The sequence below is a fragment of the Rhipicephalus sanguineus genome, chromosome 11 (assembly GCF_013339695.2).
Source record: "Rhipicephalus sanguineus isolate Rsan-2018 chromosome 11, BIME_Rsan_1.4, whole genome shotgun sequence".
NCBI lineage: Eukaryota > Metazoa > Arthropoda > Arachnida > Ixodida > Ixodidae > Rhipicephalus > Rhipicephalus sanguineus.
In genome coordinates this window covers 104,525,065-104,539,720 of record NC_051186.1, presented here as the reverse complement: position 1 = coordinate 104,539,720, position 14,656 = coordinate 104,525,065, and the positions used below count along the sequence as shown (strand labels likewise).

Below are 14,656 nucleotides of genomic sequence, written 5' to 3'. Positions count from 1 at the left end.
GCGCATTCGGAATGAAGAGATGAAGTGCAAAGAATGCCGCCACAAAACCGCTCATGTCTCGGGGGCTCAAGCTGGTTCGGGCACGTCATGTGCTCGTGACATCGTGTGCGCATGACGTGTTCATGCGTATGCGTTATGTGATCCTCCTGCTCGCGTGTCGAAGAGGGCAGGGAAGGGATTTGGCTTGCAAAGGCTACACGGGGCGAGCGGCAAGGGTTTACAGCTCGCCTCCTTGCATCCAAGGAGGCTTGCATCATGGTTTCGCGCCGCTACAAATTATTGTTTTTCTCAGCTTCTAACGGACCGATTAGAAAAATTCTTGTGGCATAATGCTCTTTATTGGGCTCGCAACGCCTTCCAATGTCTAACCAAAATTCGTTATGTCACCTGGTGAGGGGTCCTTTAAAACGCTGCTGTGAACGCGCGCCGAAAATTTTTGGGCCAGGAGCACTCATGATGGTGAAGCACAACATTACCGTTGTTCTTTCTTTCAATTTTCAATAAAATTCTTTTTATTCGATATTCGACATTTTTGGCCATTATTCGGCACTTTCGATTCGAGATGGAATTTCGCTATTCACACACCCCTACTTAGAATCATTCCAAAAGCAAGCTGCTAGGTTCACTCATTGTGCATATTTATCCCGTATAAGCGTTACATCACTCAAAACAAAACTGGATCTTTCACTTCTTCTCGATCATCGCTACATGAATACCCTGTCCCTAGGATGCCTCATGCACACGAGTTTGGTGCAACGGCCTTTAGCCCTTGGTCGTAAGTCATGGCACCTTGCAAAGCCTCGGCCACACATGCTCCACGATGCACAAAGCACCATGCGACCAGAGTGCCACTGTCAGGGTTGCAGCATCATGCAGCAAAGGCCGCTTGTCAGTTGTTGTGGCAAGCAATGAACAAGGTCTTCAGGCATGAAAACAGGCATGAAAAACATCTGGTATAAGGACACACACACTGCATGCTAACAATGGTGAAATGAATTTCGCATTTACTCTATTATGTCTGTGTTTATTACGCTGACGTTCGATTACACATAACTAGGGTTGTTCATTTCCAGGCAAAACCTGAATTTACCCGATTTCTACACCCCAAACAAGTTTCAGGAAAATCGGTTTAAACCCGATTTCTCTCCAAATTCAAAAACCCCATACCAGCCTTGTTTTCTTTTTTCTATTTTTTATGCTGCACGGAGCTTGTAGTGCACATGCACTGGCTACGCTGCCTCGGGACATGTCTTGGTGAACTCCATTGACCTATAGTTCATTTAAAAAGCTGCTAACACTACACAACTCAACCAACCACACGAGTGTGCCTAACTCTGAGTTTAGCTCACCAAATCAGAGTGCACCTAACTCTTAACTGTCATTATTACATATTAATTTCTACGAACCTATTACTTGGAACATTTTCAAGCTTAACCTGCAAAAATCCGAATTTCGGAATGGTTCCACAAAAAATCTAATTTCTCCCCAATTATCAGCCTGAAAAATAGCGCCCAATTTTAACCCCCAATTAAAAAGAAATACATAAAACCTGAAAAACAACTCTACACACAACTATATCAAACACACTGTGTTGTTGTTAACTGAAAACAATGAGCAAAAAGTGCATCTTAGTGGCCTTTGGGGAAGGCCTACATTGGCCTGAGATACTGACCGCCATCCGGTCGAGGAGCTGCAGCTTTCCCAGGTGAGACACTATGAGGCAGCGCGTGATGTGCCTCTTCTCACGGACCGTCACGGGGTTCCCCTTCACAACCAGATCCTCCAGAGAGGACAGCTTGTTCAGCTCCGCTATGCTGACCCACTGCAACAATGAGGACGTTGACAGCACGGTGTTTGACATCCGTTATTACTGGCGACTGCATTACTGTTGTGCCTAACCACAGCCTTCATATCACTTAACAAAGAGCACAATACAGAGCTTAGCTTTAGCTTGAGCAGTTATCATGCACCTCATACTCATCATTGTATTGTCACCAGGACTGTGCAAATATTCGAGGGCTTCAAATGTTCTAATGAATATTACAGTACAGTATAACCTCGTTACAACGGATCTGTTTACAACAGACATTCGGATATTACATACCAATTTGCGGCGTTATGCCAACCTCCGTATTTGTTCCATTGATTTAGCTTCGTTTACAACGGATTCTCGTACAACGGACATTCGGATATAATTGACTAAAATGTCAGGCCAGCAAGGTGGTCAGGACTCCTTTAGAGCGGACTTTTCTACCACGGACATAGCAAATTCAATAACTTACGACTTCAAACATCGCTTAGCCTACTTTCGGGACGGGAACAGCGCGCCGCGGATATCGACGTTTAAGAACGAAGGCCGCCGATCTCCGGTCTGTCAATGATCAGCACTGCCTAGCTGTAGCGACAAAAAATCGGCCCGTAGCATGCTTGGTGTTGCATTTTGGGACGCTGACGTGTGAAATTGCTAGCCGCTGCCACCGCTTCTCCGAGCGGTCGCTGCGCGGCGAGCTTGGCCGGGAGGTCCGCTGCCGATGCGCAAAATGCCCATCCGCGTTGCTTGCAATGAAGGACATTGCGGCTTCTTCGTTTTCACATGTCCGCTAGCGCGATGTTCTTGCCCACAAAGTTCGGATTTGTCTCGTACATCGGCACCGTGAGCGGAGTTAGGCCTAGCCACGACATCGAGTAGAAAGCTCGGTTGCGATGTGCGTGGCCGCAGTGCCCGATGTTTCAAAGTACATCATGCTCGATTGCGAGTACAAAGAGTTGTCCCGCGGTGGTCTTCGTCATAAGCTCCGAAGTGCTGATAAGAAGAACCTCTAACAGCGGGTCCAATGAGTCAACGCTATTACAGTTGCACATCTGCGATGTTCGCGACGAGTGCGGCGCGCCATCGTAATCTGATGATTGAGCTTCCGCTTGCAGCTGCCAAACTAAAGCGTTCTAAATTATCGTCTACCTGTGGACATAGAACGAGTGCGAACGCGTCACTAAGTAGCGCAATTTTCGACAGCCACGACCTCGCAACGCACAAGCAGCAGACGACGATCCCGAAGCGAGCATCACAGCAGAAGCAGCCAATCAGAGGCCTTGAATTTAACTTCGAACATGTGCTTTGTGTACGCTTGTTACTGAATGGAGGAGCTAGCTGAAAGGGAGAACTTGAACACTGAAGAAATGCTCTTTACGACAAGCCCAAAATGGTGGCGCCCGGTTGCGCCGTTGCCGAGCTATAATTTTGAAAAACGCTTTTTTTTTTTGCTATTTCCACAATTTTCGCCACATCGGCAGACGCAAAAATTTTTTTTTTTATAGCACTTCTACATAATTTTCAGTGAAGGTATTTGGGAATCAGAAAATGGGCTACAGAAACTGAAAGTGCGATTTTCCAAAAATTGCATTTTTTTTTGGTCCCCCGTTAAAAATAAGACCATGTTTGTGACTCGTAATTCTGTCCGGTTATAACAGACCCATTCAGCGTTTACATAAAAGTCTGTTGTAACAGTACTTGGATTTTACATACTCCCTTTACAACACAAAGTCCTCTTCACTATGAAGGTCTGTTGTAATGAGGTTATACTGTATTCGATTTCGCGTCGAGGCGAATAAAATTTCTGAAATTTCAATGTATTTTAACCAGACTAATAAACATATTTTAACGCATGTAACCCCGCTGAAAAGGTGGTTTCACCGCAGCGTGGTGACCAGGCCCGTAGCCAGGAATTTTTTTCGGGGGGGGGGGGCACTTGCTGAAAACCCTGACTTTTTGAGAAAAACACTTATTTTTATTACTTATTTTTGGTAAAAACACCTACTTCACCAAAATTTCAGGGGGGGCCCGGGCCCCTAGGGCCCCCCCATGGCTATGGGCCTGGTGGTGACTATGACTTGAAGCCACCTATTCAGGGGAAATCTGCACTGTTGCCAAGCCACTCTTCGTGGTCAGAGGGGTACAGATACACCAATTTTTGAAGCTGAATTTACTCTACCATACAAATCTCCTGTGTATGAAAATGGCTCTGAGTAAATGTGAAAGCTCAAAAAATTCTGACGACATATTTTATTTTATAATTAAAATCAATTTTCACATGGCGCACATACTGACATCGACACCAGCAGGACGCCAAGCTAGAGCACAAGTCCTGGAGACTTCACACAGCAGTATGGCAAGTTGTGATGATGTCAGGTGCAAAAACATACAAAACGGCCGCCCGCACAATGCTTTTTCAACAGTTTCATTTTGCCGTCCGGTCACCGTATAGGTCAACGGATCCATGAAGAGATCGAGCAAAATTGAACTTGCGCTCTAACATCATGTGCACACGTGAATACACAGTCGACGCTTCCGATGCACAAGCTCTCTTGCACAATGCTAGATGTCAAGTGAGTCGTCCTCTAACGTGCTTGCGACGGGGTTGAATGAGAAATTGTTCACAGGCATCTTGCACTCCGTTCAAGTTGTACAGTAGTCGAAATCGCTAGAGAAAATTTCGCAGTCGAAAATGGTGCTGTAATTTTTTCTGCTGTGCTCCCAATACTGTGTGACTGTAGATTGCACATGCTATATCTAACAAGCAATCACAGTGCCGTATATCGTCATGTCCACTATACAAAGTGCACATAACTGGCACACTGTGATGATCTTGCAGGGCTGTCCACAAAGCCTTTTCAGGTACATTGCGGGGTTCCTTCAGTTAACTAAAAAACACCAATCTACGTGTTCACTATGTTTAACAACTGCTGTAACTATGGTAACACCCTACTCACCTCTTCAAGACGGTTGTTGTGAAGGTTCAGTGTCACCAGATGAGCAAACAACGGGGTCTTCTGACCCGGGGGTGTCTCCGGGAACGAGACGCTTGTCAAATCACAGTCAGCCAGCGATAGGCTTTTTAACCTGGATGGAGGAAAGCACAGGTGCACAGAACAGTTGTGGACTCCACTGTTTCCAATACAAAAAGAAAAGCTCACGCACTTGGCACGCATGCTTTGCAGCTTAACAAACCTGCTAGTCGACATATAAAATAAGTGAGAAATTGCCAAAATGCGTGTCGCTAACTCGGAGCATAAACGCGTAAAAGCTTTATTTTAGTCTAACATCCAACCAAAATCCACGAAGCTCATCTCCTTGGTGGTTCATGGTCTCATGAAAATGAGAAAATGCATGTGCAAGTAAGTGCCAGAGTTACAACGCTTTTCAATGACAAAAGTTGTCAATTCTTTTCCAGTTATTTAGCCGTTATCTTGCTTCTAAGCATAAATGCCAGTGGCATATCAACCAATTGCAAAACATTTCCAATTTGACAAAAGCACAGCATATGACACTTGGAGAGAAGATGGTGCTCATTTTTCCTGACAGTTTCGCCACAGTTGGATACAAATACAGTCGCCGACCGTTTATTCGGACTCGGCGGGCCAAAAAGTCAGAATAATTGAGAGCCCGAAAAAAATTATTCACCAGAAAAAAGCACCTTTATTGGCCCAGTGGGCAAAAAAACATGTCAATGCACGCCTGCACGCATGCACGCTTACGTGCGACGAAGTAGGCCTGTATTCCAGCCAGTGTTTGGCCATCGCTGTAGGTCAACAATAGCACTCTTGCGGCCTATGCTAAATCCGCATTTGATGGCTGTGGTGTGGGTGGCGTGTCGTCATTCACTGTCCACCTGCGCTGGTTTGAGGACCCGACTGACGATCTCATCGTCGTTTAGCTCAGTGAAAACTCCTGAGGAACTTTGTATATAGGTCCACCGCTTTACACCTGGCAAATAATTGCTTGCCATCGTCAGTGTCTTGTAGCTGCCACGTTTCTTCATTAGTACCGACAGCACAGATGGAACGGGTGGCATCGGAGCCATTTCAGCAAAATCAGGTCTTGCACGCCAAGCAACAAACATAAGAGCGAGACACAAAGCGTGAGGCGCAGATCACCCTCAAACGCCATATCGAGCTGACTCTTGAGCGTGGCTTGGCTTGGTATTCAATGGATACCTGAATGGCTAAAGCCAAAAGGCAACCATTACGTGTAGCCAACAAATTTCCGCGTGGGCTTTGACAATGGCATGGCCTTCAGCCATAGCCAGTGCAACCTTTGAACGCTGGCAGCCTAGGAAAATATTGTAAACATTGGTGACAGCGTGTCATGGCGTTCGACAACTCACCCGAGCAGCCAGCCAGAGTCCAAAAAATCAAACGGTGCACTGTGGGGCATCCGAATTTTTGGTCGTGAGTTTACATTATTTAGATGGGACAAGTGACGGCGCCGCGAAGGTGTCCAAATAAACGAGCATGTCCGAATTTTCAGCACCCGAACAAACGGTCGAGGACTGTATACCTATGCACATTATTAATGACTATTTATTAGGGGTGTGCGAATATTCGAAATTTCGAATATTTTTCGAATAGTGTTTGCTATTCGATTCGATTTGCAGTGGAATTTTACTATTCGAACTTCCCAAAAACAAATGCAGTCAACGTCCAATTGAAAATGACCCCTTCAGATTTTCAATATGCTTCACCTCACTACACTCTCGTATTGCGGCAAAGCTGCCTTTCAAGCTCCATTATGGTCGAACTTTGCTGAGGCACAGTCAACGTCCGATTAAAAGTGGTCCCTAGATTTTCAATATGCTTCACCTCATCACACCCCGGTATTGCGGCAAAGCTGCCCTTCAAGCTCTGCTACGGTCTTAAATGTACTAACTCAAGAAAACGCTGGTTCCAACAAGGAGATGAAAGATGTGGCAGAGGTGGGGGCTCAATGCTGTTTTGGATCTGAAATTTGGGCAGGAAGTCCGAAAAATTGGAAGCCGAAGCTTTTTAGCATCCAAAATTTCAGATGTTCTTATATATCGACGTCTACGAGGCAGATTTGGACTTCCGGACTTGAAGGGAGCACACCTTTGTCCGCCACATCAGTTGGGCTTCCACAGAAGTTGAAAGAGGAGGAGAGGCTGAGGAAATGGCATCTTTGCCTATCATGTGTAAAGTGTTGTCGGCAACACTTTGGTTGCACCAAATCATGTACATAAATACAATTCAGCCTCTACATTGCCTCATTCTTGATAAGACAACTGTGAAGCACCACCCCGCGATTGCTTCATCAACGTAGCGAAAAGAAACACTTTCATGTTGCTATCTCATAAGAATATGCTTAGGAATCCTCTCTAACTTTTTTTTCTGCAATTTCGCTTCGAAGTATTAGAAAAATATTCGAGAAATATTCGAGAAATATTAAAAAAAAATATGACTGATCCCTCCGTCATAGGAATTGGTAAAACACGAAAGTGAAACGTGTCTACACAGAACTAGTGCTTATTCTGTAGGTATATATGAGAGCTTGTACAATGTCAATTTGTGCTTGGCAGCTATAGCACCAATTGGTGTGGATGCACCCATGTTGATGCCTAGTTCGTAGAGGTTCTTAGCTTGAGCCGCAAACGCGTGCATCCCGCTGGCCTCTGTCTCGCTCCACCAAGGCACAACACTCGCCCGTCGAAATCGTGTCCTTTCAGCAACACATATTGCAGCAGTTTTGTTAGTCGGTGTTCTCGCAATCGAAGTATTCGGCGGTGAAGAAATACCGTTGGTGCATGGAGAAGCTGCACTACTCCGATGAGCCGCCGCACGCTCACACGAAGCGAAAGGCAAAGAACGTAACTGCGTCTAGGGTGCCTCGGCGACACCAGCACGGCCAGTGTCCCTCGTTGGTATCGAGACGCTTTAACCATGACCTCCGATATCGCATGCAATCTCGGAGTAAGCGCGAGTAAGTGTCCATCGTGACACATTACTCCTTTTCACCTCTCAAAGACGGTGGCATTGCCCCCGCTCCGCCCCGCCTATCTACACCGCCAACAGAGAGCACCGTGCGAGAGAGAATGTGTGAAAGATATAAGGTGCGTTCATGAGATGTCTAGCATCTGCCAAGTTAGCTTAGTTTAGCCCAAACTAAGCTAACTTGGCCGATGCTTAGTTGGTTCAGCATCTGGCGCTTATTGCCGCGGCCGCAGCGTCGTGGGTTCCATTCCCAGCGGCTGATCTTTTTCTTGTTCTTTTTTTCGTTTCTCACCCGTTGGCGTCCATTTTATGAACGTCATATCCGGTAACGGAAGCACTTGGTGGACCCCGGCATAAAACACCTTCGTGTTAAAATATGCGATTCGATTCGCACTCACACTTCAATATTAGAATTCGCTTCGCACCAAAAGTTTTGCTATTCACACAGCTCTACTATTTATTGTTAAACACAGCACCTTCGTTTTGTCTTGTGATAATGAACCTATGATTGTCAAATTAACAATGCGGTTCCCAGTGACTAATTTATCACTCTAAACAGACTTACTGTTTCACCTTGGTGTTGCCTTAATGTCCCTGTAATCCGAAACAGCTCACCTTGGCAAATGTCCCAGGTGGCAGACAGTCTCCCACGAGGAGATAGGGTTGTCCTGCAGGGACAGGCATTCGAGCTGCTGAAACAGCGTGTCGGGTGGCTGCCGTAGAACGCTGATACCGTTCAGCGAGAGAACTAGGTCCTCGACCCAGGGCCACATCTCTGCACATTGCAGGGCCTGCAACAGCACAGGGACCCACTCATGTTGAGCTCTAGAAGTTGGGCGAGTTGGTGGTGATTCATAAATGAAAGGCTGCATTGCTAACAGACAAGGACAGAAGAAAGAACAGGATCATGAGATAAAACGGTCCTTGTCTGCTTAGCGCTGTAGCCTTTTCAATTATGACATATCTTGACGTTTAGCGCAAGGAAGCGGAGCAAGAGGTGAGAAGACACCAGGACACACTGCTACGTTGCCGACTATGTTGACAGCAGAATGTCGACCACACTGTGCTATAAGTTCTTCTGTCATCCTGTGTTGTTTCCCTGAGCTAAACCTGGATATATGCAGTACCAACTTGCCCGTCAATATGTGTTGTTCAGCAAAAGGACGCATCCAACCTTGACACTACTGCTGGAAAAAGCAGCATGGCACGCCGCTTTTTCCAGCAATTAAGAAAACACGGCATTGCAATCACACAGCTTAGTGAGTACCACTGTTTGATGTGTTGCAGAAAACAGCATGTTGAATGCAGCACGTGCATTTCCAAACCACTCAAAAAACAAAAGAGCACATCCTTGCCCAGCTTGCTACAGCAGCAACTAGTTTTGGCTACCACTGGATACAGTGCAACTTCTAGTGTGACAACGCTAGGAATTACAAACACAACTGCCAGCTATGCAGCTGCCCCAAAGATTGCTTGCATATTACATTTACAGCCAACTTAACCGAAGTGAATTTTTGTTGAAGTTGGCCTTTCTAATGAAAGACTTCACTTCCCACGAAATACGAAAGAAATGAGAGCCACCCACCTGGTCCCAGCTGTAGCCTACACCTCGAAGGACCATCTGCCGAATAGACCGGAAGCTGTCTCGAAGCGCTGCAGGATCCTTTGGTATTTCCAGTACATTCTTGCTGCAAGAGGGAGCAACAAATTAGTCTTACAGCACAAAATGGTGTGGAGAGAAAGAGGCTATGTGGATAACTGACGACAACAACTGCATGACTAAGACTGCAGCGCAAGACATAACCTTTCGTTGTCGACAGCACGTCACAAAGAAAGGACTGCTGCAAGTAAATTGGTAATCATTCAGCTATCAAACAGTGGTCAACTTCTGTTTAATCTGGCAATGACTTGACTATTGTCTAGAAGTAAAAACAGCATAACAATCGTTGAAATACAGACTGACCATGTTTCAGGCTAACACATGTATTCACAGTAACACACTGACACTATTCTTAGGTTACTTGTGAAAAAAACGTAATTTTTTTGAAGATCTGATAACAATCGTGAACTCCTGATTGTCCAACCTGTGGGGATCAAGAGCGTCCTCCTACCTGGTGCCTTGTTCCCCAGCTGCCGCGCGCGTGCCGGCCGCGTAGCCCGGGCGCACTTACTTAGGCACCGGCAATCGCCAAGATGGCAGCCAGGGCGCCTCTTTGTCTGGGCGAGCCAAGCGTCGGCTCCGTCCCGCGCTGGCATGTCCGGACACGCTACGCTGGCGCGCTGCGCGGGCCTACGCCACAACGCAGCGCCATTCCCCATTGGGCCGCTGGTGACATCCTCCTCTCCTACGAGCTAAAATGCGCCCGACGATTCGCTCGTGGCGGGAGATGCTCTCAGGCTAGCACGAGAGGTTGACAGCCGGGAACGGAGGCCGGAGCGACCACGCTCGGGCCTGGGCAGCATAGCCGTCGAGGGCGGCTGCCAAAGCTGCCAGGTCGGTTAGGCAGGGTGGTGTCTGCAGGCCAGAAGGCAGGAACCAGGCCACAGCAGGAAGGACCAGGGAACAGCAGGCCAGCTGGTCAGGAACAGGCTGGTGGCACGGTAGAGCCAGGCGCAGGGAGATGACTGGGCGACGCAGGAGTGGACAGAAATGTCCCCGGCATAGCCGGCTTGCCGAAAAGGGGTGCCTGCCTGATAGTGCTGCCCAACAAAGGGGGCGCTTGCCAGGTTATGGCTTGGACAATACGTCAGAGGGTATTTGGAGGCGGTCACACAACCGCAGGAAAGCCGTGAGAAGGCTGGCTCCAAGCCACGCCACCGGTACAACCTGCGGAAACGCACCTAAGCAACCTTTCTCCCACTGACAGGTAGCTGGACTTTATTCCATACTATGACAGTGAATGGAGAATAACCGCTAAGGTGCGGTTATTCTCACGTCTGGAAGTGGTAGAAGGCCCTCTTGGCCGAAAATACCTGCCCAGGCCCGAGCGTGGTCGCTCCGGCCTCCGTTCCCGGCTGTCAACCTCTCGTGCTAGCCTGAGAGCATCTCCCGCCACGAGCGAATCGTCGGGCGCATTTTAGCTCGTAGGAGAGGAGGATGTCACCAGCGGCCCAATGGGGAATGGCGCTGCGTTGTGGCGTAGGCCCGCGCAGCGCGCCAGCGTAGCGTGTCCGGACATGCCAGCGCGGGACGGAGCCGACGCTTGGCTCGCCCAGACAAAGAGGCGCCCTGGCCGCCATCTTGGCGATTGCCGGTGCCTAAGTGCGCCCAGGCTAAGCGGCCGGCACGCGCGCGGCAGCTGGGGAACGAGGCGCCAGGTAGGAGGACGCTCTCGATCCCCACAAACCCTCTACTCGAGGCATCCTCCGTCAAATCCTGTGTAATCAGTCAGTAGCTGTAATCGAACCATTTGGCTACTGTCGGTACGAAGAGGAGTTTCTAGGTGCCCACCTGAGGTGCAGCGCCGACAGGTGCGGTAGCTGACGGGTGATTTGTGCCACCTGTTCCCACGACGACAGCAGGGTGTGCGTGAGCACCAGGCACTGCAACTTTGGCACCAGGCTCGCCAGCTCACCGTCATTGCCAGGCCGGTCGATGGGCATGCTCGCCAGGGCCGCCTCGCGGATCGTCTCGCCACGACTGAAGCCAAGACATCGCATTATGCAGAGCATAAAAAAGACCACATTCCCAACCTGTTTCTTGTTAAAAGCAGATACAGCACAAAAAGGTGCCACCAGCTAGATAGTCTTTCCGGCATATTTTTCATGTACTGCAGGCTTTTTTTCAGGGTTGCTAAACATTAGGAATGTGCGAATATTCGAAATTTCGAATATTTTTCGAATAGTGTTTGCTATTCGATTCGATTCGCACTGGAATTTTACCATTCAAACTATTCAACCTTCCCAAAAACAAATACAGCCAACATCTGATTGAAAGTGACCCCTTCATATTTTCAATATGCTTCACCTCATCACACTGTCATATTGCGGCAAAGCTGCCTTTCATGCTCCGTTACGGTCGAACTTTGCCAAGAGTCAGTCAACATTCGATTGCAAGTGGTCCCTAGATTTTCAATATGCCTCACCTCATTACTCTCGTATTGCGGCAAAGCTGCCTTTCAAGCTCTGTTAGGGTCGAACTTGGCAAAGAGACAGTCAACATCCAATTGAAAGTGGTCTCTAGATTTTCAATATGCTTCACCTCATCACACCCCCATATTGCGGCAAAGCTGCCTTTCAAGCTCCGTTACCGTCGCAAATGCATTAACTCAAGAAAACGCTGGTTCCAAGATGGAGATGAAAGGTGCGGCAGAAGCGGGGGCTCAATTAATGCTGTTTACAACTGAAATTTGGGCAGGAAATCCGAAAAATCGGAAGCCGAAGCTTTTTAGCATCCAGAATTTCAGATGTTCTTATATATCGACGTCTACGAGGCAGATTTGGAACTCCGGACTTGAAGGGAGCGCACCTTTGTCCGCCACATCAGTTGGGCTTCCACAGAAGTTGAAAGAGGAGGAGAGGCTGAGGAAATGGCATCTTTGCCAATCACGTGTAAAGTGTTGTCGGCAACACTTTGGTTGCAACAAATCATCTACATAAATACAATTCGGCCTCTACATTGCCTCATTCTTGATAAGAAAACTCTGAAACACCACCCTTCCAGTGCTTCATCAACCGAAAAGAAACACTTTCATGTTGGTATCTCATAAGAATATGCTTAGGAATCCTCTCCAACTTTCTTTTCTGCAATTCCGCTTCGAAGTATTCGAAAAATATTTGAAAAATATTTGATTCGATTCGCACTCACACTTCAATATTCGAATTCGCTTCGCACCCAAAATTTTGCTATTCTCACAGCTCTAGTAAAAATGCTTGCCTAGCACACGAAGAACAACAGAATGCTGTATCAGTTATACTGACTTTATTATGGTTCATGCATTTCTTTGAAGATCGCGACACAGTGTAGTCCTGACCGTAACTATTCAAGTGCAGCAGAGCTTGCAGGCTTGACAATCAAATGCATGACTGAATTGGATGTTTAGGACCACTACCAATCTAATAATTACAAGTCTGTGACTTAAAAGAATAGACTTTTCGGTGAGGTGGTAATTAATGATGAAGCAAATCAACACGAAAGAACATTAAGATGAGCGGGTGACAGAATGAGCACATTAGTGAAGATATTGTTCAAGAACAAGCGTAACTTTACATAGACAGCCGGAAATCCGTGCTCACAAAGAAGATAAAAGATTTCAGGTGTGCCCATCTAGATGGTCCATCTCAGTCTTGCGTAAGGCAAAGTAAGGGCCTGAACCTGCTTTCAGAATGAAAAATGCATCCGCCAGCTATCGTGCCATTCGGTCCATGCGACGTTTTATCCTTTGACAAAAACTTCGATCGTTAGTTACACGCCTGTCCTGTCACCTACCCCGTCTCGCCTTACGTTCTTTCACGCCGATTTTTTACGTCATAAACACTGCTGTAATGCCCTAGTTACACGGGCACGCTAACCTCAGTTATGAAAAGCCTCGGTTAACCGGAGTGAACTATAGTTACCGCCAACTGCAGCTGGCACCACCTGTTAGAAGGGAAAAACTGTCCTCGGTTTTGGGCTGTGAAGCAGGTCACGTGACACTCAGCTTCGCAAATAAGAATATAAAGATTTAGCTGCATTTCATGAGTATACCCGCAAATAAAATGTATTTTCTTGAAAACAAATCCTTCCCATTTGCCCCTGCAGTCCCCGAGCATATTGCATCAAGAGCTTCAACAATACCGACTTAGTAAAGGCTAGTCTCGCAACTATGCGCGCAGTACCTCGTGGTATGTGCGAAAGCCAAGACAATCCGCTGCTTGATACATTTGGTATTGTCGTGTTTGGTACGTGGATGCTTGGTTCGTTTTGCCGGACTGTTTTGTGTATCAGCATCTCTTGGTCAAGACAGACCAGTTGATGCGCTCTTGGGAAGATGTTTCGGCTTCTGTTGGGCCACACAGTCTTCATTCGGCGACAAGGGCGCCACCATTTTGTTAGTTAGCTTCCTTAACCGTTCAACCACCCAATTTAAGTACTGAAAAACGTACCAAAATTAGTAATTTTTTTTAAGTAGTCGAAATCTTTTACATGCAATTCTGATTCTGAAAATATATTACATCATCTATTTCTGTTTAGAATTAGCAGAGGAATTAAAAAAGACAAAAATGCTTTTGAAGGCAGCTCTCCCTCAATGCACACCGTGGTAATGGTTCAGAACGTACTGAAAGTCGAAGCACTTATTTGATGCAATACACGGTAACACACTGAAAATTGCACAGACGTTGATTCGTCATAACAAAAGCTTCCATGATTAGTACTCTCTCTTTGTGTGGTAGATTTCGAAGCATGGTGTCGAAGCATCGCCATCATCTCTCGTCGTCATCTGAAGCAATATCCAGGGTAAAGAAAACGTCCGAGTCGCTGTCGGACACAAATTCCGTGTCGTCACTAATGCTGCTTTCTGTCGTCTTTGGCTCGCATGCATCCATAATATCTCGTCGACGACCTTTTGGATTTATAAAGGCTTCCCGCTTTTCGGTGACAGAAATCTCTTCCACCACGCACACCTGTGTTGTTGCAGCTGTCTTGTCATTAGCTTCTTGAGTGTTGCACGTTGACAAGAGTTCCGAGGGCATGCAAGAAGTTTTTAGAAGCTGAGGTTGTCCTTCTGTGTGGGTTTCTCGAATGGTGGTCTTTTCTGTAGTCGAAGCGCTCATTTGTCGGCGTTCAGTACGTTCAGCTATTGGTTGGGAGGCCAACTCGTCTGGCTTCTGCACGACAAGATTGCTGTTCAATGCGCATTGGCTAGATGGTGGTGACGTAGATGGACAGAGTATTTTG

General features: G+C 47.0%; 2 protein-coding genes across 2 annotated transcripts in view; one reads left to right on the top strand and one right to left on the bottom strand.

Annotated features, from left to right (window-relative positions):
- Positions 1–14,656, top strand: part of LOC119374527 (JNK1/MAPK8-associated membrane protein) — a 329,511-nt gene that overhangs the window by 236,360 nt on the left and 78,495 nt on the right. The gene's annotated exons all lie outside the window — the stretch shown is intronic.
- LOC119374361 (tubulin-specific chaperone E) overlaps positions 1–14,656 on the bottom strand; it is a 42,819-nt gene that overhangs the window by 15,447 nt on the left and 12,716 nt on the right. The window contains exons 5-9 of the mRNA XM_037644444.2: positions 11,231–11,419; positions 9,365–9,467; positions 8,395–8,570; positions 4,768–4,897; positions 1,673–1,822 (exon numbers count right to left, since the gene is read on the bottom strand). Of these exons, the coding sequence (XP_037500372.1) occupies positions 1,673–1,822; positions 4,768–4,897; positions 8,395–8,570; positions 9,365–9,467; positions 11,231–11,419 (748 nt within the window). The remainder of the gene's footprint in view (positions 1–1,672; positions 1,823–4,767; positions 4,898–8,394; positions 8,571–9,364; positions 9,468–11,230; positions 11,420–14,656) is intronic.